Source organism: Etheostoma spectabile, chromosome 15, assembly GCF_008692095.1.
Source record: "Etheostoma spectabile isolate EspeVRDwgs_2016 chromosome 15, UIUC_Espe_1.0, whole genome shotgun sequence".
Classification (NCBI taxonomy): domain Eukaryota; kingdom Metazoa; phylum Chordata; class Actinopteri; order Perciformes; family Percidae; genus Etheostoma; species Etheostoma spectabile.
The window spans coordinates 6754212-6781068 of NC_045747.1; the positions used below are offsets into that span (position 1 = coordinate 6754212).

Here is a 26857-nt window from a genome sequence, read left to right on the forward strand (position 1 = left end):
GTGTGTGTGTGTGTGTGCACCCTGGGCAACCATGTGACTGTGTGTGTGGAAGGCTACTGGGCTGGGTGGAGGCTGTGGGGAGGATTTCAGCCTGACAGCAGGTTTCAGCCATCTCCAAAGTGGAGGGGTCCATCTTAATGGAGGCCTCGGCTAATTCCCCCGGAAAGGTAAAGGCTGAAAACTCAGGAGGGATGTTATATTTTTTTTTACACCAGGCTGGCGAGTACGTGTTTTATAAACTATCCCCATTCAGCATTGACAGTTTGTCAGGTCATTTTTTTAACAGCAATTATTAATATTCATATCTATTCCTGCAGTATTGCAGAGAGACTTATTGGAGTCTTTATAGAAATAGTTTTACATCTTTGGAAATATGCTTATTCACTTTCTGATGGGGAGTTAGAGGAGAAAATCAATATCACTCTAATATCTCTTTGTTGAATATGCAGTTACGTCAGCAGCTAGTTAGCTAAGCACATAGAGTAGAAATGGGGGATAAAAAGCTAGCCTGTCTCTGTAAAATGTCTGCTTACCAGCACCTCTAAAGTTCACTAATTAACAGGTTATATATTGTTTGTTTAATCTGCACAAAAAAGACGTGTAAAAACAAAAAAATTACAAATTGCCTTTTTGCCTGGGTTGTGTGCTGGACTATTTCTTGAGCAGCAGCATTAACTTACTGGAGGCTCCATTGGTTGTCTGACAACTGTTCAGAGCCAAGAAATACTTATCCTGTGTCCAGTCTTTGTGCTAAGCTAACTGACAGCTGGCTATAGCCTTATGTTTATATTTAACAGTTTTGAAAGTGAGTAATCTTCTCATCTAACTCTCCAACAAAAAGTGAATAAGTACATTTTCTATTGTAATAACATTTTTTAAAATAACTATTCAAGGCAGCAAAGGCAGCTAGACTGGGTTTTAGTCCTTTTAATTAGAGGGAGCATGTTTGAACTGTGTGAACATGATGTTTTAGGCTGGTTTCTCTCATGTAGGATCAGGACCAAGGTTCTTGTGAGTGTGTTGTACACCAGTCACACTTGGGTTTGCTGTCTCCATTGCCTTTTTTCATTGCTTGCTTTTATCACAGTCTGTATAGCTCCCCAGTGTTTGTGTTTCTTGCCAGATAAGCTGGATCTGTATTTGGTAGGGATGGTGTTTACCCAATTGTACTATTCCATTAGTTGTATTACCTCCCAGCTCAAATCAGAGCAGCTGCTTCTCATAGTCCAACAACTTTCCTTTGTTCTTTTTCTCCAAACCAACTGTCAAAAGAAAGCATGTGTTCCTATTTCAATTTGGTATCACAGGGCGGTGGTAAGTCATTTTACGGTCCTGATTTTGGAAAATATCCACTGGGGAAAGAGCACACAGCTTTGTTTTGTCATTTGGCAACATGTGGTTTTAAAGGGGAACTATCCAGTTTCTTTAGCTTAATTTACCTTAACTGAACAGCTTTGGAGTCATTGGAATGGTTATATGACTTTTTAGAGTTGAATGGTGGCCGTCTCACTTCCCCCTAGTGCCTGTGAGCAGAAAAACCACTCTTGCAATTTTGGGCCGGCGGGCCACCGGTCTCAGCATCAGGAAGTATCGTATGATACCAGGTCTGACAATGTAACAAATTTATTCACGCCACTGCACACACAGGCCTACACGCCCCCATTCAGGAACCGACTAGCCATAAGAACAAGGTAGCAAAAAAAAAAAAAAAAAAGTGATCACAACAAAAAAAATAATAATAACAAGGTAGCGACTTTTTTTTTTTTTTTTTTTTTTTTTTTTTGTCATGGCTGGTCCACCAAAAAAAGAAGCAATAAGCTAAATCATTGTCTGAGGAACAGAGAAAGAGGAAACAACTGACTGACTGAGGAGTCAAACACAAGAAAACACCGGAGCTGCCAAACCACTATTCCGAAGCTAAGCGAAGAAATAGCCAAAACTGCATAGCGCCCCTTTAACAACGGAGTTCTATCACGTTATGAGCTGCTGCCTCTTCTTCTTGCTTCATTTTTCCATTCACCTGCTCTCTGTCTCTTTCTCCCTCTCACAGACACATGGCTCAGGCGGACCTGAAGAACTCAACCTTCTGGCTGAGAGCGAGCGTTGGTGCCACAGTGTTTGCCGTGCTGGGCTTTGCCATGTACAGAGCACTTCTCAAACAGCGGTGATCATCAGACCGCATGAGACAGCTACTTCCTCTCCCGGTCCCACTGTTGACTCTGTCCCTTCCCCCCCTACCTGAAAGACTCAAAAAGACTGGCTGACTAACCAACCAGGGCCATTGACTCATCCCCAACTCCACCTCATCCCCTTCCAACAATGCAGCACGAGCAAGAAACAAATGAGCAAAATAATAGGTACATTTTATATGCATTTACAAATGAAGAGTGTGGTTTAGTATTTTTTGTTAATCTTGTGGGGAAAGGGACAAGTATTTTAAAATGTAACCTGCCCATCATTCAATTTGTAAATGCTGACATTCTGTGATCTGTTGGTCTAGTCTAGTCCAGGTCAGACACAACTAGTCCCTGGATGTTTTCAGCCTATCCAGTCCTCTTTTTTATTTTTTTATTTTATTTTTTTTCTCAGGTCAGTATTATTACTTAGATGGTTAGAGACCAGACAGAGGCAGCCATATACAGGAACACCACAAAGGGACTTGAATCTGTTAATAGTATGTATATGCAGTATACTATGTATGTATTCCTCGAGAATTTTAGGATTTGACCCATTTATGGCATCACAAGCCAGGAGCAACCCCTACAGGAGGTGTTAGCTATACATCTAACATTAGAAAGGTCAAAATTGGCATGTTTATTTTGTGTGTTAATTTATTAACCAGTATATTTGTTTTCTTGTTTGTTAAGAGTGCACTGCATGAAACAGATGGAGGGATTTACATTTTACTTTTATTTTTGTATTTAGTATTATCAAAGCTGTCTTCATGGTGTATCATGATTTTCTGCTTGTTTTTATTTTTTCTGGTTTTCAAATAGAGCTTTGTCCCCCATGTTATATTTTTATGAAATATGAAGCACCATAGAGCAACAGATTATGCTATTAACAACAGCCATTCAGTGCACCTCTCCCACCTTAAAACTATAAAAGTGTTTCTTCTCATTCTTCTCTTTTCCAACATTTACGATAAAAAATTGTGCGATCTGGCACAGTGTGTTGTTGGGTGAAATGACCGCTAATTTAACAGCAATGACAAGGAAAATAAAATGGTTTTAAATATCTGTAATAAATTACATTTACACCCACTGATATCATTTTGTGTCTGTGTGTCCCTGACAAGAGTAGTAGTGGTCTTTTCAAAAGTAGTTGTGTGGACATGAATGTGAGATCAAATGTTTTGTGAACAAATGGGATTTTTGTGAAGCAGAATAGAGAAGTGAGTATGTGGTGGGGCTGTGAACGATACTACTTTTAACCTGCATGAGGAGGAAGTCACGCCACAAACACTGAAACATACACAGGTATATGTTAATTTCATATTTTGGCTACTAGTTGTTTCGGTCTATCTACGGAGGGCTGACATGTCTTTAGATGGGACTAAATTATTGTTTGAAGGCTTCCTGCAGAAAAGAAAAGATACTATGGTAAGTTACAAACTATCTTGTTATTTAATGTGAGTATACAGTACGTATATAAAAACATCAAAAGTATAAAGAACACTGATAAAATTACTTGTTTGCTATACATATACTTTTTTCTGCCTAAAGAAAATAAGATGGGTGACGTATTGGTTCAGGCTTCAAAATACAACCTTGTTCTTCTATACACGGAAGAATGGCAGCGCTGTAAGTAGACATTTGCTGTGGTGTAAAGTTATTTAAATTCCACACTAGTGAATTAAATTGAGCCTCAAATTCTTGTTGATGTCCTGTTCTTATTGCTGAAGCCAAAATATAAATCTATTGAAGGATGGTTACAGTACAATCAAAAGTTATATTGACATATCTCTCTTCACAGGCACACTTGAGAGGCTATTACTACATTTACACAGTAAGTCCTCCACGTATCACTGTTAATATATGAGAGAAAATTTGCAGTTGTGGAAACTTAGTACATTTAGTGAAGTATTGTGCTTAAGTACAATTTTGAAGTCATTGTTCTTGAGTAATTCCATGTCACGCTTATACTCCACTACATTAGTTACTTAATGATATACATTTTCCCAAAGTTTATTTTGATGCTAATACTTATGTACTTTAAGTTACATGTTAAATCCATGAATTGTATTTGTAACAGAGTATTTCTCACTGTGGTATAATTACGTTTACTTAAGTAAAAGATCAGAGTACTTCCTTGACGGATGTTGTTTTGTCTCTAGTTAGGTGCCCTCAGTATCTATCTGTCTAATCTCTTGGGCCAGGTGCAGTCAGTACGAGAGGTCCAGAGAGTTGACAGCAAGCGCTTTATGTTTGAGATCTTCATGACCAATGGAAAGAGGAAATTGTTGGTGAGTCACCACTGTGTTTTGCCACAAAGCTTATCAAGCCGTAAGGTGTGAGTGTGATAGGTCTGGTTTCAGGGTGCAAACTTGAACCAAATCCTGTCCTGTCCTGTCCGTCCATCTGTCTGTCTGTAGGCTGCAGAGACCGCAGCTCTCAGAAAAGAGTGGGTAGGACTCTTATGGCAAGCCATGAATCTTTCTACCTCTGTGGTTTCAGACTCCAGAAGCACACAGTAAGTAAAAATAGGACGTCACCTTCATGACAGATCTGAACTTTAACTAAAATGATAATCCACGGTTCAGTGACCATTTCTCTAATCCTCAGGCATGAAGTGTGTGAGCAGCGAGGGCGGTTAAACAGCAGCACACCCATCTCCTCATACAGTGACTGTGTAACGGAGTTGATGCCTGCTCGGCCCCTCTCTGCCCCTGCCCCTACAGGCCACGTCCACCACAAGACCAAGAACATTGCCTCCCCAATCTGCCTGTCTGAGGAGCCAGAAGGTGAAGAGGCAGTGCAGCAAAACACACTTCCAGTCTGTAGTTACCAGCATTAACAACAGTTAACTTTAAATGGATTTGCCCCTTTGCACCTTCACAAGTATTCCTTTTTTTAAAATTCAAGACTCAAATTAACAACTCTGTTTTCAGGTGACAGTCCACAATGGTCCGGTGGGTTAAGCAACGCAGAAGGCAGACAAGAAGGCGACTATGACATTTTACCACTTAGAACCAGTATGATATTAAAAATATGCACAATGTACTACCACTATTTAACATTAACATACACTATGATGCTAACTGGCCCTATCATGTGTTACATAATGTCTCCTCAGAGGTTTGTGAGAACAACGCTTCAACAGAGACGGACGAGGGCGTGTATGACTTTCCTCTCTCTTACAGGAGGGCTGCTGAACATCCAAGTAAGATTATGTGTTGTTTTTTTCTTTGTTTGTGTTTAATTACCAGTGTCTTGCTTTCAAATACTTGGTTACACCAAAATAATTTAAAAATAATGGGTAATGTAATTGTCAAATTCTTTTTTCACATTCACCTCAGACCCCACAGAGAGCATCTATGATGTACCGAGCTCTCTTTTGAGAAGGATGCCTGATCACACTTTAGGTAAATCCTGCTTGGTGTTATTGTGACTTTCCACCTTGTCTTTTCACTTATTCTCATAAGACAGCCACAGTTGCTTACATTTACACAGAATGATGTATGTAACAAAAGCCACATGTGCAACATTTTCTCATCGTTATATCTCAAGCTTTTCCCTGTTTGTTTGTGGTTGCAGAGGAGCAGCCGGAAGACGAGGTTTACTGGAGCATATGAGGTCCAGTTTGAGGACACAAGTGGCAGTCTGGAGGGTAGCGGTAACTCACCATACATGTAACTTTTGGACCAGACACAAAAGACTGTCGCCGTCTAATATGTATAGCTTTGTGTTTAATTATCTAACTGGTTTGAGTGAAACAAACAGACGTAATGAGTGCAAATATTGTTTGTCACATTTGTTAAACTTTTACATGCTAGACAACGTCAAAAACCACAAAACATACGTAGGGTTCAACTGTGCTATTTATTTTAGCTCCCTCTATACAAGACCAAGAACAACTTAGTAATTTATAACTACAGAGAACACGCTGTACACAAATGTCAACAAATACGCACTGTGGGTCTGTCACACTATGGTTCACAATAGCAAAATGACTCATTTACTTGCTTCACAGTTTAGAAGTATACACCACCAACCATATTGCTGTATAACTTTGGACCGGTTTGAATGGAAATGGTTTGAGTTTGTTTCTAAAACCCTTTATGGGTTCAATGGAATGCAAAAACTTGTTGCAGTTACACAATGAAAGGAAAATAAAACTTAGGCATGCTAAAAATTACTGTGAGTACTGTTATACATCATCTATTTTTTTTCTGTGGGTATCATTTGTGCACAACCTTTGAAACTAAACAAATGCTTAGTAAATGTAGTGAGTGACCGGTCGCATAGTGACTGTTTAGTTCTCATGAAGTCTTTAGCTGGTGAATGCTATTTGGATTTTGTAAATAGAAAATGATATCCAAAAACTACACTATCTACACTACAACACTGCATTAATAAAGGATTAAACTTACATCTGATATCACTTGATAGACATATGTACATGCAGTAGCGGTATTCATTAGACAAAAATAATATTGTAGTGCAGGTATTGGGTTGAAATTTAAGCACACACAAGGCCTAAGTAACAAGCAATGCATACACTTGATTTGTGCATTCTCAACAGGTTTTTTCTCAAAAGAAAAACTAGTACAATCAAAAATCAAAATGCTACTTGGATATTAAATAAGTTAAAAAAATAATCCTACTCCAGTGAGTAGAAGCTTTTGTTTGGATCAATTCGGTTTTGTGATCATTGTCAGTTAGCAAAAACACTAGCAATATTATTTGGTTCAAAGTATTGTTCCACACTCAACATGCAACACATACATTGCAAAAGGAAAAAGATTGGGAAAGTGCCACGGAACAACTTCATCTAAACTGATCTGCACACTGAGATCCTCAATTCATTTTACAATCATCTCCAAATAACAACTAATCTTATTTGTTAAAATAAGTTCAGTGATGTTACAGAGTCAGTACACCTTGGTTTAGGGAAGCTGAGAGTCAGTTGTCAATGTTTTACAGTACATATTCCAGGTCTGACCACCACTCTATCTTAGAAGCAGTAGTGCCAGCACAGGGAACTAGATTTAAAATTTGGAATCTGCCAACAGCTGACAGATTCAAAACGCCCCCACTGCTAAACTTTTATTTGAGGAACTAATGTTAAACATAGAATGTAGTGCTAGTGTAGGTTTAGACTTGTATAGGTTATCTGCTTTGTGGCTGGAAGAGCAGACTGTCAAATAGCAACAGACAAAGTACCCAGGCCCCACAACTTGAGTTAGGTGTAACGAAATCAAGCCTGGGCGTGTTCTTTGAGGAACTCCTCCAGGACACTGATGATGCTGCAGGCTTCAGGCAAGTCACTGTGCTCTGCCCTGACATTCTGGAGCAACACATCCCCATTTCCGCAGCCCTGTAGGAACTGGCAGCAGCGAAACAGGGCGTAGTGACTCATCTCTGCTTGTCGCACAAAACGCTTCAGGCTGTTCATGTCCTGGATGGCCTGCGGAGTGGAGTGGTGGTTGATAAAAAGGAGGAAACAAGTTATTAAAAAAGGTAATAGATTTGGATGAAAGACAGTTGCAGCAGAGTCAAATCTTTTTTTTTTTTACTGTGTATCTGGAACTGAGAGCTGTTGTCCAACATTTCTCAATATTGTGTGCTAGTGGATTTTCTATAGATTTGTTTGATAAGTTTGTAAAAAAAAAACTTTTTTGCTTGACTGTTAATTTCTCTATGAATAGAAACTTATTCCATCTGTATAATTTTAAAGTGCTGTAGTCATAAAACAATTACACACAAAATACAAGTATGCTACACTCAAATTCACATGACAACTTGACAATAACAAAACTGTCAAGACAATTTTAGGACCTGAAAACAGTGTTGAGAAACTTGTTATCTTGTTTACCTTAAGTTTGAAGTTCTCCAGAATCTGTCTGAGCAGGAAAGGATTACAACGCTCTGCAGCGTTTAGAAATGCCTGAATCCAGTCGTCACAGAAACGATTACTAACTGGGGGAAAACAACATCTTTATCAGACTCTTAGACAGGACAAAGATTAAAAAAAATAATGTTTCCTCATCAAGGTTATGTCATAACCTACCAGTGTTTGAGAATGTGGGTGGGCTGGTGGAACAGTCTACGATCAGGTCAGAGTGTGTATCCTCTGAGATAGCCTTACACAGAGAAGCTGTTGTAGTGTCTTGTTGGGACAGACCCTGCAAACTGGCTGCTTTGATGAACCTGGTACAACGGACAACAGACAGTTAACAGCTAACAAACAGAAGGCTAATCTAAAGAATCTGTACTACATGGGAATAAACAACAGAACTGCTACATGTTTGCGGTCTTGGGATTTAAAGAAATGTTAGTGTAGTCTGTCACCTTACTCACCTGGACACATCCGCCTTTGTCCTCTCATCTGAATTATTGACTTCGACATGTGTGTGATTCAGAGCCTGTATACAGAATATGTAAAGGCTGAAATGCATTGTTCTGTGGAAAACTTACGACTTGCACACAAGCTTAATTTGAATGACAAAATAAATCAACTGGATTGCAGTATTTTAATGAATAGGGTATATGGGCATTTCAATTAACAATTTCCTCAAAACCACTGATACTTTCTCGTGGTGCATTATATATGCATTATGCATCCAGATAGTTGTGATGTAACTTACGGAGGCTTGAACCCCTTTACTATTCCTCAAACCAGTGCAATTTGCCAACAATACACTTCATACATCACTGTTAAGTTTCAGTTTCTATTATTTCATCACAGGAGAGAGAGAAGCTGTTCTCTCTATTTTTTGGACAAACTCTAGAGGTAAAAATTACTCACAGCATGCAGCAAAAAGCTGATGTTGCTTTGGACCAGCTGCACCACCCGATAAATGTGCATCACGGACTCCTCGTACCACTGGCTCAGATAGGGACGCACCTCTGTCTCAAGGTTCTGCAGCTGACGCACGCACAAATCAATATTGCATTAATAATTGAATGACAAATATGACTTCATGACATTGTTAATACATTTCTATTACATACCTCTGGGGTTTGCAGACTGCTATGTAGGCCTTGGACATATTTATCAAGCTCTAACCTAAATGTGCATTAGGTCAAGGAATTGAAACCATTGCCTGTTTGTTGTACAAAGCTTGTTTTGATTGATTGATTGACTTTATTTTGAATATGTAAAGAACAGCAGACAAGAAATAAAACAAAACAAATCAATAACAAATAACAAGACTAAATTAATATTTAATAACTTGTGAGCACCACAAAGGAGTGGGAAGAAGTATTCACTTATTTAATCCCACCCCTGTGTGTATGCACTTCAGAGATTGTAAACTCTACCCGTTTACCCAAAATCAGTTCCAAATTGACATTAATTATTTACAAAAAAAAGGAACATAAACAATTAAATAAAACATTTCATAAACTCAAAACAAAAATGAATGAGTGAATTAAAAACAACAATCATAATACAAATAATCATAATAATAATGTTACTAGAACTAAAACTAAACCCCCAAAAACACTTATTGGAAATAAACACACTTTTTTTCTCCCGGTAACCTGTCAAAACCTTGTCCTTATTACCCGATTTTAAACTGCTTTATGTTTGGACATTACTTTTGTTCCATCTGTAGACTGTTTCATAGCTTTACTTCAGAATCTGAAATGCAGAAACTTTTCCTGGTTGTCTATAAACTGCTTATTTTGAAATTGAATGTCCCCCTTAACTATAACCTCCCTCTCTATCCCTGAACATTTTTGGAATGTTCCCAGTAATAGCATATTTCTAGCCTTGAACATTATTTGCGCCGTTTCATATTTTACAAGATCAAAAAAAAATTATAATTTCTACTGTAAGAATAATGAGTTAGTGTGATCCCGATGCCCAGCATTGCGAATAATCCTTATTTCTCTTTTTTTGGTGAGTAGAGAGTGAATATAATGAACATTTATAGTCGTTTCCCCAAACCTCAGCACAGTAATTATAATATGGTAAATCTAGGGAACATCAATTGTGGAAAGAACAAGGATTATGTATTCACTTAATGTTGGAAGACCTTGCATGATGCTTATAACTAAGGTTGGTTTCATAACAACACTATACAATAGATAACTGTGCAAAGGATATAAATTCAGTCCTTTTTCAGAGCCGCCCATAAAGCAGATGACGTATCCATTTCCATCAGCATCGGGCTGTTCAGGAGACGTTTCCTGCTCCAGGAGACAGCAGTAGCAGCCGACTGCCTGCTCTGGAATACTGGGAAGTAAATAATCAACACATTTGTATTAACCAACTTATTTTGTCCACCTTTGAACCTTCATTTGCAGCTTAATTAATATTATTGCTGTGATGGAATAAAATAGACTTCATCCACTATGAGCGCCATTTGTAATATGATGTTGAAGAATGTGCTCCATCAGTCCAAGAAGAATGAACATGAGCTGGTGTTGTTTTGTTATAAAGCCTTAATTGTGTGTCCCTCCTTGTATTTATGTATCATTACTGATGCAAAAAGTTGTGAGGGAATATGTAAAATTGTTACCTTAGTTCCACAGTAGCGATATTGCCCATGCCTCCCAGCAGGGCACCTTTGCTCAGCCTCCTTGAAATGTAGGTCCGCAGCTCAGGTTCCGCCTCTGATGGCAGGCTGCTGTCAATCAGGGTCAGGCTGTGGGCAGAGAAGAATGTAAGCATGGATATGAGCAGCCAGGGAAGCCAATGAAGGAATTGGAAGCCACTCAAGTCAATGGAGAACAGATGGAGAAAGCTGATGAGCATTAGCAACATAACCAACACAACACATAAAACTGAGTCACATAGCTGTAACTTGCAAACTCCATTTGGAAGTGGAGAAACATCAAGCAGCAGCAGCAGCAGCACAGCAATGACCAAATCACAAATGAAAACAGCATTGATTCCATGTTGATTGGATGTCCTGTCTGTTGCAGCCCGTGGATACACCAATGTACAACAGTAAAAGTCAAAGACAGACGACCACTGAGAGCAACGAGAAGGTAGGCGGATGTCTCCAATTGTTACCTAAAGTCATCCTGACTTGTTGTGGAGTCTGCTCGTCTCTGGTTCCACGCCCCTGAAGCCTCAGATCTAAGACAATTGACAGTGTACTCATAGTTGTGTAGTTTTTAATGTGTAGATCTTGTTTTACCCTCACGTGCCAACAGTTTTGGGAATACAGAGACTCAAAAGGAAGTATCGAAGAATCATAGACTGTATAATAATTAAAACAACGATACAGAAAGAAACACTTTAGCACCAGTGAGCTGGTTGTATTCTGAAAAAAAGAGTAGTAATAGCGATGTCCTGTAGGACTACAATAGTATCAGAATTAGGGTAATAATCTACTGTAAATAGTACTCCAACAAAAAAATATAAAATAAAATCACGTATAAAATGATGACATAATAATATCAATATTCCTACGACGTACGCGCTACATCCATGGTACGTACGTACCATTACACCGTGGATGTAACACTTCGTACGAATGTCCATTAGTTATGTTAGAGACAGAAGTTGTGACCTAACAGAGCTGTCACACTTACAGAAAACAGATATTAGGACGGGTAATATGCACCATTACCTTGTGCCTTGATAAAGATAGATGGTGTAGTAGCAGTTCAGCTGAATTTTCTGGCTGTATCCAGCAATTTCCTCGCTCTCAAAGTCATCTCTCTCTTCCACGTCAATTGAATCCTGGAAGGACGAGGTTTGGGATGTAAACATGATCCTACTGCTGCACGGAGCAAGCTAACAGCCGGCTATAATGACAGAAAACAATGAGGTATTTATATTGTTTAGATGTGCTATGTTGGTAGACGGGTGTTAACGCTGGTATCTCCTGTCGACATTAAGATTGTAACAGCGCATAAACGGCAGTAGTGTCAAAGGTATCCATTGTCGTCTATTTGCCTTTTACGCATGCGCGGTTCTCTGTGTACGTTCTCAATAATGTCCGACCATGTATGCATATTAATAGTGTCCGACTGTGACTACAGGTGGATCTCTCTTACTGGGCACGTTTCGTTCCTGAAGGTAAACATTTAGGCTCTAGCGTTTAGTGTTTTTTATTACGAAGTTTTGTATTTAAAAATGGCTGCGTAAATATTAGTTTAGCTTTATACTTGTAAATTAAATTGTTAGCTTGCAATGGTGTAAATTGTGAATCTATGTAACGTTAGCCTAAAGTTAGCAAACTTAAGCTGGTACATTTGCAGTGTTGTAGCTAACGTTAGAGCTGGTTGGCTGAAAGAAATATGGTAAAAGTAGTTGTAGCGTGGGTTCAACTGTTCATAAATAACTTAGGTGAAGCAAAGGATTGTATTCTAGTACAACTGAATAGTCCAATAAACTATTCAGTCTTGGGCCACCAGATGGCGCCTTGAGGCCGCAGTGTGTTGTGGGGGACTTGAGACCAGACGCGACGCCATCTTCAATATCCCCAGTTGTTCTATAATCGGTGTGTTAGCTGTTTTACGTAACTGAATTGACGTTGACATTACAAAAATCATGGGAAGAAAGAAGAAAAAGCAAATGAAGCCTTGGTGCTGGTATCCTTTCTCATATTTAGCTAGTGTTATAACGTAATCTTGGTCATATCAAGAGCTGTGTCTGTATTAGACAGCAAGATCCCCTGTTTACTAAAGTTAAGCTAACGTTAAGGTTACCTGTATGTTAACATACGCTTCGTTATATAACGTTATAATAATAATAATAACAATAAAATATAACAATAATGACAGTTGTGTAACGTTAGGAGGCTCATATGATGTTGCCAGCATGTCAAATGATTTTAAACGTTTAAAATCATTTGACGTTGCGTCACTTGAATGGTCAGTTCTGAAGAAAATACCATGACTGGTTTTCTGATATCCTGTGATGGGTTAGCACGGTGTTTTTGAGTACACAAATGTACGGCAGGGTCAGCTGTAAAAATAGCATTATGATTATCGAGTTTTTCAGAGGAGTTTCCTAAATCGTCACCTCAGGTACTGCAACAGAGATTTTGATGATGAAAAGATTCTCATTCAGCATCAGAAGGCCAAACATTTCAAGTGCCACATCTGTCATAAAAAGCTGTACACTGGGCCTGGGCTTGCAATCCACTGTATGCAGGTGAGGAAACGATAATGAGAACCATCTGAATAAAATCAAATAAAAGTCGTTGTTTACATAATAAAAGTACCAAACTTTATCACATGTATCATAGGTACATAAAGAGACCATAGATGGAGTCCCTAATGCAATCCCTGGAAGAACCGATATTGAGCTGGAAATATATGGCATGGAGGGTATTCCCGAAAAAGACATGGAAGAGAGAAGAAGAGTGCTAGAGCAAAAGAACCAAGGTATTGGCACCAACATATTTTAATGAACTTATTGTTATGGTCTATTCTAGAGACTTATTATGCACTTTCCTTTTTTCAGAGACTCAAAAGAAAAAGCAGAACCAGGATGACTCTGATGAGTATGATGAAGATGACGAACCTGGTCCCTCTTTCCAGCAGCCTTCTGCAGGCCAGCCACAGGCAGGCTACATACCCCCTATGACCCAGCCGAGCATGCCTGGCTCTGGTGCTTCAGGGATACCGCCAGGCAGCTACTCAGGTAGGAAAGGGGGACTTTACTATAGAGCTTATCATAAACACACTGTTTTGTATCATGATGCGGTTTACAAAGTAAGTCCAACATTTAACGGCAAACTCGTTGCTGACAGGGTTAACCTGGTGCTGTATCTTCTTTCAATTTTTCCTAACTGCTGTCCTTCAGACTGTTCTTTTTACAGCTACACATGAGACCATATTCGGACAGATAGCTGTTTTTCAAGCACATTGATTGCATTGCATTTGTCCTAAAATGTTTCCAAATCTCTTGATGGTCATAGTTTGAACAATGTGTAAATAAGTATATATGTGTTTTAATACTGTGATTAAATTAAGAATTCTCCCTTTTATAATATAGCCATGCTCATGTGTCCTAAAATATTAATTACATGTAATTTAAACTTTAAATTCAGGTATTGTATAGGTCATGTTAAAATAGGATTGTTGATGTTAACAAAATCATTCTTAATATAAAATACATAAACTGTTTGGGACATGGTATCCCACTTAAGTTTAATTAATCTCTTTGTTTTAGGAATTCCCCCAATGATGCCAGGTGTGCCACCAATGATGCCAGGAATGCCCCCTGTAATGCCAGGAATGCCTCCAGGGTAATTTTTTATTAAGTTAGTAGTTTCTTATTAATCAAATCCTCATTATAGCTTGATATTTTAAACATGTATTTAGGATGATACCAATGGGTGGGATGATGCCTCCAGGCCCAGGGATGCCACCAATGATGCCAGGTGTGCCACCAGGTAATGCCCTGTGTAATTCCTTGATGTTAAATTCTTCATTTAAAATTATTTCATTAATGTATGTTTGTAAATACTTTATTGTTGTAACACTGCTGTGGTGAGGCTTTGCTTGTTACCTTATGTAATGTACTTGTTTTGCTGGTGTCAGGCATGCCTCCTTCTGTGGGCCACTGTCCAGGCATCACGCACATGGCTCAGGTTCCCTCTGCTGCAAACATGCTGACTAGACCTGCTGTCCCTGCTTCCACTGCCCCCTCAGGCCAGCTTGATGTAACAAAGCCTCTTTTTCCCATTGCTGGACAGGTAAAATCTTCATGACACCACTTTTTTCCACTTTGTTTACCACTTTTCATCTCCCTCAGCACTTTGATGGGGCAGAACAATACCTACTCCTGTTGAATAAGGGATGTTTGAGCTCACACAGGCTGTTAAAAAAGAGACTTTACCCAGCAATTCTTTTAAATAAGAATTATTTTATTTACGTTTCTATTCTTTACTCTGTTCCTGTGCTGCAGATGGGCAGTCGTGTTGCAAGTACAAGTGAAGGCTCATCCAGTGCAGACTCACAGTTCGCCTCCCCTAAAGCTCTGTTCCCTGTCACATCACAAGTATGCAGCTGTCTGCCTGCTCTACTCTGACAACCTGCAGCTTTACAAGTGGCATGCACACAATTGTGTAATGTTTGCTCGCTGTGATGCACTTGGACAGATTAGTTTGATTTTATTTGTCAAAACAAGAAATGATGAAGTCCAACCATGTGTAAATGTACAGCAATTTGCCTTTTTGTTTGCTTTTTCTACAAATCTGCATTAATAGAATATGACTGAAACATCTGTTTAATCACTTCAACAAAATCAGAAAATGGAGAATTATGCAGATTTGTATATTGGGCTTCTTATTTTTGAACTGCTGTATGGCAATATAGCACAGCATGCTATTTTGGATTTGTTTTCTTACAGGCCTGAGGAAATAGATTTAGCTTTTTTCATACTTGAGGGTACTCTCCCGTGTGCAAAAGTGTTGTTAACATTCTGCAGAGATAACTAAGGGAGTTTTCATACCTGTAGTTTGTTTGCTCTACCAATACAGAAATTAGAAACTTTAAATCTTTACAGTTTCAATAATTTAAGTGACTTCACTATATCTAAATTGTCAGTAGTAATTTATGTTATTACTGGTAAAAAAAGTTACAAACTAAAGATACGTAATAGTAACAAAGAATAGTGTGACCAATCCTGCCTCTTAGCGTCATCATACAATACAAGTTTTCATCAACATCACATTGGATGTTCTCTCTGCACCTGCATCATCTCAAAATACAAATGAATATGGTGTTTCCATTGCTTCCACTTCCATTAATTTCTGAAAAAAACTTTCTTAGCTGGACATGTTGGTAGCTTTGCTCTTTGACCTCTTCACTGTTTCTCAGTACAGTGTATATCATTGTCATTCTTTTTTGGTGTTTTTCTTCCAAAACAGTCCTTTTGAGCTTTCCCTCTACATAGTATGTGTTCACTAACAAGTATAAAACAAGACACCTGCTTTGACTTTCAGCTGAAATTGCAGTGATTGAAATGCACTGGGCTGAAATCCATTCTGTTTTGAATGTGTGGTTAACAGTTTTGACAACAGTGTGTTAGCATTTGAAGCCTTTGAGTGCTGTAAATTCAGTGTTGGGCAGGTTTTGGTTAAAGCCATGTTATAAGTATGTAGAGTTCAAGTAATAAAAATCGAATTAGAGTTTGGTCCACATGAACTGTGGTTAGAGTTTTGCACATGTGGCTTCAGTTGTGCCCACTATCGTTTACCAATCGGAAAAAAAACTAAAGCAGTAAAATACTGCAACTCCAAATTACTACATATAAACGCAATAATGGGAGTAACCTCAAAGTATGACTAAAAGTGTGTCCCCTGCAAAATGTAAATGCCTTTCAGCAGAGTCTCTCTAATGTGTTTTCTTCTCTCCCTCCTCTAGAGTCAGCAGTCAGGGTCCCCCCACCCTCCTTCCTCTGATCCCTCAAAGCCCACATTCCCAGCCTACACTCAGACCACCGTAGCTGTGGCCAGCCCCAATGCTGGCAGCAGTACGGTCTCCAAACCCCCCTCTACTGTGACCAGTAAGCCTGCCACCCTCACCACCTCCAGTGCAACTAGTAAGTTGATCCACCCTGATGAGGATATCTCACTGGTGAGTAGTCCAGCTGCAAATGTCTTTATTTATAGTTTTTATAGCAACTAAGTGTTAATCATAGCTTAAGTCATACTTTCTGTTAATATTAAAGTCAAATGCCTTTTTTTGAATTAAAAAAAAGAATGATTGTTTATTTCTCTTGGTGGAGCTAGAGTTTTTGCATCAAATCATTCCTCCTCGTTTGCTTTCTGTGTCTTGTAGGAAGAGTTACGTGCTCAGTTGCAGAGGTACCAGCGCAGTATTCCCCGCCCTGCCCAGAACACCGCTGCTGCCCCACCAGTGAGTTCTGTGGGTGGCATGATGGCTCCTCAGCAGCCCAGCATGAGGCATTCCATACCTGGTATACCCCGCCACCTCTAGTTGAGAAATACTTTACATTTAGTTGGTCTTTTAACCAAAACTGTCTACTATAGGACAATAGTCTATCTAATGTGTCTTTATATAAATCACTATCTTAAAACTTTTCTTAATAACTGGTATAACTTACCTTGCAATACTGAATGAAATGTGTGACTGTGGCATGTCTTTAGGGATGGCAATGATGTTTCACAACTTTAGTTCAGATAGAAATATCTAACACCTAATAAGTGGTTTTTCATAAGATTTTGTACATTCGTGGTTCCCAACAGATGAATGCTATTGACTTTCTGATCCCCTGACTTAACCTATAGCGCCATCATCAGGTCAAACTTGAAATTGTCCAATACTTTGGTTTGTGAGCAATTACTTGCTAAACTGACATTTACATCACCCTCAGCCATACTTTGTTTAGTGCTAATTAGAAAATGTATGTGTAATGAAAAAAAAAAAAATGTTATTATTTTTTGGGGCTTTTCCCTTTATTATCATCAAGTGACATCAATGAACTTTAATCATACAACTGTCTTGAAGAAGTTATACACTTGCACGTTGTTAACATGGGAATCTTTCCTATCTCTGCCATATGTTTTTTTTTTTTTAAATAAAAAGTCAACAAACCCATGTTTTTGCAGGCCAGTACGGTGGTCCACCCCAGGGGCTGCCAGGCTACATGCCAGGAGGGATGCTTCCGTACGGACAAGCTCCTCCTGTGGTTCCCCCTGGGTACCAGGGAGCCCCTCCACGGCCACCCATGGGTATGAGACCCTCTGTCATGTCTCCTGGAGCCCGCTACTGAAGCCTGCCATCTTCAATAGGTTTGGACACTCAACCCTTTTCTAATGTCCTCAGCTGCTAGTAGACAAACCAGTATTGGTATTTTAGTACCACAACGTACTGTTTATTCTACTACTGAGCTATGAGGAAGAGACACTGAATAAACAGACAAAAGAATCACAGAGCGCATGGGAAATATTTACACTGTACCTAACCAAGACTATGAACTGTTGTTTCAAACCCTCTCTGTTCTGTGGCTTTTTTTCCTTCTCATGTTTCATTCAGGTTTATAGAAGTGTAGTAGATATGGTTCGTAGTGTTGTGAAGGCGCTGGAGTTACATGGGCAGTACCAACCTTTATCAAGGCAAGTTTTATGTAAATACATTTCTGTTCTAAGCTTAACAGTGAGGCCTTCACAGCACGTAGTGCTGTTGGACTTTGTGTCCCCAACTTTGTTTGGTGAGGGCTTCAAATAACTTAATTTATTAATTCTGTTTTATGTGCATAGTTTTAATGAAGAAGTACTCCCATAACCATAAATAGTTGAACTATTAAACAAAGTGATATATGTATTGTTGTAAAACTGTATTGTAATAAAATGTGGCAAACATGTAAGACTCTTCTTTGCGGGATGTTAGTGGGAAAAGAGACGTCAATGCAGGTTTGTACTCCAGTTGAAATATGTTGGTTAATGTTTTCTTTCGGCTAGAAATAGTATATTGATTTTTGTTTTTATTGATGCTTTGAACATGGCAAGTGCATTGTACAGCTGCATAATTCCGGGTCGCTGTAGCGCTAAAACCCAGATTTCTCTTCTCCCTGTAGCGATGCCATGGGGGACTGGCTGAGGCCCTGTCTCAGTGTAGTCCTGTTTCAGCCTGAGGCAAGTCTCACCATTTTCTGTCTTCTCATTCATTACCAGGGGCCCTCACAGCTTACATGCTGTTGGATCTCAATGTCCCCAAACTTGCAGCAAGTTTGGTGAAGGCCCTTGTTTGTGTTTAGGCACCATTTTCTTCAGGCATGTAAATTATGTTCTTGATTGTTGACCTCTAATGTGTCATTGAACTTGTATCCTCCATTCTTCGTTGGTGAGAGGATCAGGAAGCTCAGTTTTCATTTAATAACTTTATACTGAAAGTATGTAGCTTTTAATTGAAACAGTGTTCCTTAAGAAGCTTTTTATTAAAGCTAGTTCTACAGTCAACAGCAGTTTACTACCTACCATATTAAAGCTTGGTCAAAAGTCTGTCACATACAAATACATTACATTTTTGTGATGAACAAATGACTTCATATGAATGTGGAAATTTCTTTACTACTTAATCCTGTTTGTTTCATCAGCCATCCTCACTTGATCATGTGAGTTTAACTACTTACATGAAGGAGAATCCCTACCAATAACAGGTTAGTTAAATCTGTAAGTACCACTGCTGTAACCTGTATTTTATGTGCTCACACAATTTGATCTTATCTGTCACCTTTTAAAAACAATTAAGCATTCTACATTCATAGCAGCCAATCATTCAATATGATCGAGGAATAACTCGGGGTAGAAAATGTGTGCAACACATTTCTTTCAACTAGTTCCTCTTAATGTGATCAGCATCTATAGTTTTTGATGGGAATAACCTCCATTTAAACTAATGATTTAATGCTTTGCTTGAGTATCAAAAGCAGAGTCTTCACTGGTAAGTATGGGCTCACTACTTCTGTTTAATGTGCTGACAGGGCTGCGGGTCACCCACTGTGCCAGGTTAAAGGGGTACATCAGTTTTTATTTTGCTGGAAATTGTTGATACACAGTATTGTCCACACAGGCTTGTTCATTTTAAATTGTTGTTACTTTACACTTTGACTATATTTTTAAATGTGTGTAGTTTTATTTTGTATGTAGCCTATATTTAGAGGTACAATTTATTTTAAGGAAGTTTGGAAACCTATTAAACGTGTATGATGTCCCTGTGTTGTGATTGGTAGGTCTATTTATCTTTTACATAAACATTTTAAAAACAGGAATGTCAGAATCTGTAATGTTAGTAATTAGAATAGCTTGAACATTGTTTTCCAATACTCATCTACTTTGACATTTGTGCATCACACTACATGCCACCTCTAAGTGAATGTTCCACTTGATCACCCCAGTCCAAGTCTGGCATGTATTCTAATTCTCAGTTTATATTGAACAATTGTGTCTGCTAAAGAATACAGTCAATTGAAACTATACATTTGTCAGCTTGTAGGTAAAGCTTTGGAAGAGTTTTTTCTGGTTGTAAGTTGAAGTGAAACACTGACGCTTAAATGTTTTAAGCTCAGTCCCTCGAAGCATAACTGGATTTTGATTTGTGATGAATGTGCCACTGTCTGAATGTATGCCTTTTTAATCATTGAATAAAGCAATTCATTAACTCTTGATGTCTTTGTACTCAGTTACTCCTATAAGTAGAATAGTGTTATGAGCATAGACTGGGCTGTCAATAGTACCAGTGTTATGATTTTATATTGGGATAATTTCAGACAACTTTGACCGGTTTCACTTTATCTATACATCTTGGGACCACAAAAGGGCAGTGCACATGGAATTATATAAATAAAAAGAATAAAATATATAAGAAAAAAAAAAAAGAATATACAAGAGTATAATACGGAGCTAGATTAGCAGGTTGAGTTTGGCCAAGATCAAAGGATACGGTTCAGTGAATTCTTTTGAGCATTTTACTAATTTAAGTAAGCCGCCATTGAGTATGTAGTAAACCAAACTAGTTTTACCGTACAAATGTAACTTAAAAGTATTGGCTAGCAAGAACACTACAAAATGAAATTGGTATTTAAGGGAAGAGGGTCTGTTGTTTTGGTTTCTGTACTGCATGTCTATGTATATAAAAAAAAAAAAAAAAAGCTACGTTTACAGTAGTCCACTGCCAAGTATGGTAAAACACAGTAACAACATCAAAAGAACTTATTCAGTAGGCCTTTTTAAATTGACTCATTACTCAGATTTATTTCAATGCCATCACCATGCCAAGATAAATAAAATACAAATAATTTTTTATTGTCTTTGTCGCTTGCCTACTTGCTGGGGAAAACCATCAAAGGACCAAGTGTTACAGTTCCACAAGCCACATCTGAAAACATCAATAATAATGGTCATAGAAGAGTGTTTTGGCATTTCTACCACAGGATAACACTAGTTATGAAACTCTTGTTAGGACTTACATACCTTTTGGGATCAGTTGTCTCAGATTTTTAGATTCGTTTGGAGAACAGGTACTGTCACAACATCGACACACATCACTCCCATCCTCATTTATCCATCTGACAGGAAGAGTAGTCATACTTTTACAATGTTATTGCTTACAAATAGGCTACTTTCAATATACACTAGCTCTGTGGTATGGCAGATTTGAAATTAAATAACTAGGATCTGATGAAGCTTTATTTGAGGGTATTTACAACATAATCCAATGTAGAAATGAGCCATTTTTATTGGCTGTATTCTGCACTGTGATCTTTGCTGCCCCTCAAGATTCCTTCTGCATCATGATGTGATATAGAGAGCTAGGAAACAGGATTGTGATAGCTAGAAAGATAGATACATACATAACACATCACTGGCAAATACTGGTTTAAAAATGAAAATTTGTAAATTATCCATCCAGTGTAGATGGACAACTTTGCAAACATGTACAAGGCTTTGTATAGTAAAGTGAGGAGCTAAAAGAAAGCATCACCTTGAATGTACATAATTGCAGGCCTTGTTGATGGGGCTGCTCTTCCACATTTCAGATGTCGCTTTCAAATGGCAAGTGATAAATATCTTTAAAAAAAAAGAAAAAAAGACCACAGAAATTTCTTTATACAACTTCGAGTATCGACAAAAAAAAGAAAAAAAACGCAAGTTATAAAAGAGTCTCACTGTGTTCCTTGAATCCTGGTGAAACAGTAAGACATCGAGCTGCAGTTGAAGTGAAGAAGCCCTCTTTCTGGGTTGGAACAGTGCGTTTGAGTTTTCCTCTGTCGCATCAATGAGGCACCTGACAAAAATAATTCTTATGAAAGTTGAAAGGAAATTTGTGGTTTCATTCTGTATACTGAGCTACTCTTACCCATGGTTTTCAATTAAATAATATCTGGGGATGGACGTTGCGTCAGGTGACAGAGTGGCAACACAGCTGTCGATGAAGAGTTGTCTTTGTCCTGAATCAGGACCAGTGTAAGATGCCTCGAGGTGCAGGAGGTCTCCAATGTAGAAGACCCTGGAGAACGTCTCAGTCGTCCAATCATCTACATGTAGACACAAGTAACACTGCATGCACGCTCAAAACAAATAAATAAAGTAGCTAAAGTGCCACACATACCGGTCATCAGCTTTAGAGAGAAGGCGGGGGTTGAATGCTTTGCAGAAATGGAGATCAGGGAAGGCTGCTGAGTGTTACTGCTCACAATGTTTGTTCTGCCCCAGAGAGTAACAAGTCAGCCATCATGAAATCACAAAACTTCTTCGCTTTACAATACAATCATACAATCTCACCTTTTATAGTGACAGGAAACCGGGACAGCATGATTCATTCTTGTAAGGCCAGGGTAACTGCCAGCTGGTGAGATGATCAGCTTGTTTGTGTAGATCACAGAATCCTTAGATATCTTGAGATGAATATAAAACAAAAATTAGGGAACTTGCTAAAAAAACAAACAGCCACAGATATACCCATCATCCATTTATCAAACAACAACAACTGAACTTACAATTAATTTGGAGCCACAGTCTTGCAGTGGAGCTTCAATTATATATTCAGAGTCACCAACAGCAGCAACTCGGCACTGACTGCTCTGTGAATGTTTGGCTCCTCCCAAAAACAGCTCTCCAGGTGAGATAAGGCGTCCATTTTTATACAAGTCAGCCTTTACCACGATGACCATGGACGCTTCTTTGCATTGTACGTGGACAGTGGATCCTTGAGTTACTTGTTGTTCGCCGAGGCTTTCCGCATCAGTTCTTAATGCGGCAGATTTATATTCCCTTCCTTCAGCATCAATCATGGGTCCATCTTTTAAACTTCGAATGGCATCTGCAACACCAAAAGCGAACAATATCAGCAGTGCCAGAGAGACAGAGTGACCTGGAGTCAGCATTGTACTCTTTTCTCAGAACAACTGGGTAACAGCAAAGCCTCCTGCTCAAACACTAAATCTATACTTCTCAGTTCAGACCAATTAAATCACATGGAGAGGACAGCTGGAAACAATTACCCATTAACTGATGTGGGAGAATTAAAGCTGCAGTCACCCTGAGATACATGCCTGTGATTGGCCCACACCCAGCAACATGGCCAATCTCAACAGGAACTTTTTTATGCAGATCCAAAAAAATATCCCAGAAGGAAGTCCCATCTTCTAAACGGTCTTTTAATCTATTGAGCATGGACACATGGGCTATCATCTCTCACACTGCAATAACCCAATCCTTGAAATCTTGTTCCTTTTGCCCTCCCCCACCCAATTTCCTTAAAATAATGGGGGCTGTACATGAATCAAAGCAATTTGATGAGCTGTCCCAATATTTTGCACCAAAATAGTCTAACGTATAAACTCCTGAAAATGTACACTTCAGTATAAAGTTTGATAAAATTCCACCCAGAATAACAGGATTGAGTTATTTAGACTAAATGCACATCTTAATACTGAACCATATGGCTACATGTGAAGCCTTGTATCTATAGTGGCTGCTTCCATAAGTGATTAGTGTAGGTAGGTGTGTACAAAAATCTAAGCTATACCTCCTTTTAGTCCTGTGCATTAAAAAAAAAAAATGCGTGGGACCAATTTTTCATATTTAAGAGCTAGACTTTCCAGATGTTCTTAGATCAGCCAGTTACTTTTTTAAAGTACTGCCTAGGGATACCAATGCTGGCAAGCAGCACTCTGCTACGCTAGGAACGAGGTCTGCGGCAAGAGGGCTCTATTGCACAACTGGTGTAATAAATGGCTCATACCACAATTCCCCTGACCTCGAGTCCAGGTCTATAAGATGCCGGCCTTTATTTCTACCGAGAGTGCTAACAGTGATCGTCACAGCTTTAAGATATTCCAGCCAACATGGCATCACAGGAGACTGAGGCCAACTTTAAGACTATACTGACATTTTAATCATGTCAGGTAGACTTGCTTGAGTTCTGTCAATTATTTTGAAGTGGTTATTCAGCTATTGTTAAGGAGTTCTACAGGGGAGGGGGGGGGGGGACAGGTTTTGAGTGCAGAGATGGATCTGCATGAGTGCCATTTGACAGAAATACAAGTACTCCACAGCAACTCTAGGGGTAGCTGTTTGACAAAATGGAAACTGCATTGAATGCCTTTAACAAATGAGCAAAAGCACATAGTTTTTAAATTGTTTATTATCTTTTTGGGTCTGTAATGTTAGATTCTGCGGCAGTTGCATTCAACAGTTTGGTAGCCAGAGAAAACTGAGCAGTTGGGCTGATGTCATCGAGAGCGGTTGTGTTGTCCAGCACTGCTGCCTTTGTTTTCAAGTGGTCGTTGGGGGATGACTCTTCATCTGTAATTAGAGAAACGTTTTAAAAAAAGTGCATGCCAAAGGGACATTTTTAGAAACTTCACATTTTACCTTTAAGATCTTTCTTCTGCTCAGAACCAAGAGTCTGAACCACCACCTGTTCTGCTGTAGATGGTAATCCAGGAAGCAGTCCCTTCTTATGATCTAGAAGATACAGACAATTTAGCATTAAGAATGTTTAGCAGAAAATGCTTAAACGAACAATCACTAGGGCCTAAAAGGCTCTGGATTCTTATGATTTTGAGTTCAACTCTTACCAACGCGGTCATTTGTTCCACTTCTCCACTGGCTGCTATACAGTGCAGGTCTGCTGATTTTATTGAGAACTGAAGGTAGCTCTTCCAAAGGTATAGGCCCACTTTTTTGCCTGGCTGGCAAGATCATCATTGGACCAACTCTCGCCTCCTGTTCCCACACTGCATAAACATTATACATCTTTACAAGTCCAAAACCATTTGTGACGACTGACATCTAAAACAGGTGAAAAATTTAGCCAAATTCCAACAATATCTTCCACCAAGATACCCATTTTCCCTTAGAATTCTAAGTAAGAAACCCTAACCTGTATTGGTCTTCATTGCACTCCTCCATGAGGGTTTAGCGTCATCCACATTCTCAAACCCACGAGGACCTAACTTTGCTGGGCTGCTGGGGGTTTGGCCAGCTTCATTTTGGCTTTTACAATACCCACATAAGTAGTTGTTACCATCAGCTGATATCCATCTGAAAAGGACAAGACCGTTCAGCACACATTTGTGTTTGCTCAGTTTCATGTATAACTGACACGTTTTAGACTGCTCTCACTTGCCTTCCATTTACAAAAGTGCATGCTTTATTTGGTGCCTCTGCATCAAATACTGGTACAGCATTAATGTGACAGGTGATGTAGAGCTGTAAAGAGAAAAAAAAAAAATCAAGTGTGTGAAACAAACCACATGTGTAGCCATTTTCATAATTAGAGCCTCACCTCTCCTTTGTTCTCATTATGAAACCTAAAGACATCAATGACCAATTGGAGCTTGTCGTCCTGTGTCCTGGTTAAGAACTGAGACCTTGAATCTGGAAGCTGAGAGTCAACCAAACACCTATGGAGGGGGAAGTATAGATAATGTGAAAGTGAAAAACTAAATTGGCACTCATTGGACAAAAGAAAACAGCACAATCTTTACTCCAGCTAGCTTCCAATTCCACACATTTTTGGAACCAACACACAATTATCAGGCTCCCATCTAGATTAACACTACACAACTTTTAATTTTAATGAATGCCGCAATACCCCAAAGACCTGTAAACTATGTACAACTTTAAGTTGCAAGTTCTTACCCATTTTCAATGAAGACATATCTGGGAACAGAGTATATGTCTGGGGAGAGTGTGGCCACACAGCTGCTCAGAAACACTCGGAGCCCCACGTGATGTCCCACTCTGACTGATGCTTCAATGCCAAAGGGCTCACCGAGGTAAAACACGTTAGAACTTCTTTCATATAGCCAGTCATCTGCACAAAAAACAACCTAGTAAGCGCAAGTAAGACCAAACTCAACATAAGAAATGAATGAAACCCACTTGTCATAATTCTCAGGTCAAATTGCAAAGTTTCCACTGCAGATAGGGTAGACATGAAGGGGATCCAGGTAGGTGTAAGTGAAGAACTGGATAAACTGTACTTCCTAAGAAACAAAAAAAACACAAGCGTTTAAAAAGGGTAACATTGCCCAAAGATCTTAGAAGATGAGCTTTAAAACAGACCTTTCATAATGACACTCAATTGGAATTACAGCCTCATCCATTCGAACCACCCCCGCTGAAGAGGCCACAGGAGAGTATATGAGGAGGTTTGTGAAGACCAGAAAGTCATCAGTCATCTGTGGAGATTATGAGTTTAGAACTAGAAATCAATGGGAGCTATAACAAATATCTGGAGTAATAAATCAAAGTTACCCAGTGCTTGGTACCGCAGTCCACAAGTCCAACACGGATTCTGTACTCATCTACTGAAGACGCTGTAGCTCGGCAGTATTCATTGGGCTTCACTCCAAGGCGCAGCTCATCCACATTCACAGGAGCTCCAACACCAAACATGTCAGCTGTGATAACGATCTCCAAGGAGTCTGGATGGCAGGTCACTCTCACAGTATTCACCTGCTCTTGTTCTGGAGCCTTTCGTTGCTCAGTGTGTTTGGAGCTCCCTGTGATCTGAGGTGTTTGAAGTAAAGCATCTTGTGTATTATGTATGGGTGGAAAAGCAAAAGATGACCCAATACAGAGTCCAACAAGGAGACAAACCCAAAAATACAAGGCCTCCATAAATGCCACGGGGGAAAAAAGCAACTTAGCGCAGAATGTAAGTGCTCCTCCTGTCTGACCCACTAGAAAGCACACACAGTTTGAGCCGAGGCGCATTTTTATCAGGAGAAACACCGCACACCT

The 26857-nt window shown here is 39.1% G+C and overlaps 6 protein-coding genes across 13 annotated transcripts in view; 3 read left to right on the plus strand and 3 right to left on the minus strand.

Moving 5' to 3' along the window:
* rhot1a (ras homolog family member T1a) overlaps positions 1 to 4233 on the plus strand; it is an 18848-nt gene extending 14615 nt beyond the window's left edge. For 2 of the 3 annotated variants that reach the window (XM_032538418.1, XM_032538421.1), the window contains one exon: positions 2051 to 3267. In XM_032538418.1, the coding sequence (XP_032394309.1) occupies positions 2051 to 2168 (118 nt within the window). In that variant the 3' untranslated portion in view covers positions 2169 to 3267. Of the gene's footprint in view, positions 1 to 2050; positions 3268 to 4219 lie in introns of those variants that run through there. The other variant, XR_004335466.1, reaches the window with a different exon arrangement.
* Positions 3736 to 6156, plus strand: LOC116703625 (uncharacterized). The gene is made up of 8 exons (XM_032538471.1): positions 3736 to 3803; positions 4379 to 4465; positions 4595 to 4692; positions 4785 to 4999; positions 5111 to 5194; positions 5296 to 5388; positions 5519 to 5584; positions 5757 to 6156. The coding sequence occupies exons 2-8, from the start codon at positions 4424 to 4426 to the stop codon at positions 5792 to 5794; spliced, it is 636 nt and encodes a 211-aa protein (XP_032394362.1). The 5' UTR covers positions 3736 to 3803; positions 4379 to 4423; the 3' UTR covers positions 5795 to 6156.
* Positions 6026 to 12102, minus strand: c15h17orf75 (chromosome 15 C17orf75 homolog). 2 transcript variants are annotated; one of them, XM_032538441.1, is made up of 10 exons: positions 11750 to 12101; positions 11188 to 11253; positions 10691 to 10816; positions 10276 to 10404; positions 9177 to 9237; positions 8971 to 9090; positions 8523 to 8587; positions 8233 to 8372; positions 8038 to 8141; positions 6026 to 7629 (listed from the first exon to the last, which is right to left on the minus strand). In XM_032538441.1, the coding sequence occupies exons 1-10, from the start codon at positions 11890 to 11892 to the stop codon at positions 7420 to 7422; spliced, it is 1164 nt and encodes a 387-aa protein (XP_032394332.1). In that variant the 5' UTR covers positions 11893 to 12101; the 3' UTR covers positions 6026 to 7419. The 2 variants fall into 2 exon arrangements, with proteins under 2 accessions (XP_032394332.1, XP_032394333.1); XM_032538442.1 differs by lacking the exon at positions 11188 to 11253 and having other exon boundaries at positions 11750 to 12102.
* A 61-nt stretch (positions 12103 to 12163) lies between these two features.
* LOC116703602 (BUB3-interacting and GLEBS motif-containing protein ZNF207) lies at positions 12164 to 20266 on the plus strand. Of its 5 annotated transcripts, XR_004335468.1 has the most exons (15): positions 12164 to 12201; positions 12526 to 12716; positions 13155 to 13281; positions 13376 to 13514; positions 13594 to 13773; positions 14305 to 14380; positions 14457 to 14527; positions 14676 to 14830; positions 15043 to 15135; positions 16503 to 16715; positions 16920 to 17058; positions 17711 to 17893; positions 18138 to 18217; positions 18679 to 18736; positions 19198 to 20266. XR_004335468.1 is itself a non-coding variant. In XM_032538436.1 (13 exons), the coding sequence occupies exons 2-12, from the start codon at positions 12676 to 12678 to the stop codon at positions 17872 to 17874; spliced, it is 1398 nt and encodes a 465-aa protein (XP_032394327.1). In that variant the 5' UTR covers positions 12164 to 12201; positions 12526 to 12675; the 3' UTR covers positions 17875 to 17893; positions 18138 to 20266. The 5 variants fall into 5 exon arrangements, 3 of the variants coding, with proteins under 3 accessions (XP_032394327.1, XP_032394326.1, XP_032394328.1); XR_004335467.1 differs by having other exon boundaries at positions 18679 to 20266; XM_032538436.1 differs by having other exon boundaries at positions 18138 to 20266.
* Positions 20267 to 20887: 621 nt separating this feature from the next.
* On the minus strand, positions 20888 to 23069 carry LOC116703608 (zona pellucida sperm-binding protein 3). Its single transcript, XM_032538447.1, has 8 exons — positions 22600 to 23069; positions 22385 to 22497; positions 22212 to 22306; positions 21960 to 22137; positions 21770 to 21887; positions 21585 to 21670; positions 21074 to 21168; positions 20888 to 20978 (listed from the first exon to the last, which is right to left on the minus strand). The coding sequence occupies exons 1-8, from the start codon at positions 22984 to 22986 to the stop codon at positions 20923 to 20925; spliced, it is 1128 nt and encodes a 375-aa protein (XP_032394338.1). The 5' UTR covers positions 22987 to 23069; the 3' UTR covers positions 20888 to 20922.
* A 1163-nt stretch (positions 23070 to 24232) lies between these two features.
* Positions 24233 to 26855, minus strand: LOC116703600 (zona pellucida sperm-binding protein 3; the record flags this gene model as incomplete). The annotated part of the gene is given in 9 exon segments (XM_032538434.1): positions 24233 to 24571; positions 24685 to 24843; positions 24990 to 25150; positions 25236 to 25318; positions 25395 to 25512; positions 25751 to 25925; positions 25994 to 26097; positions 26177 to 26292; positions 26369 to 26855. Coding segments are annotated over 9 exon segments (1482 nt in total). The 3' UTR covers positions 24233 to 24467.
* Positions 26856 to 26857: the final 2 nt, after the last annotated feature.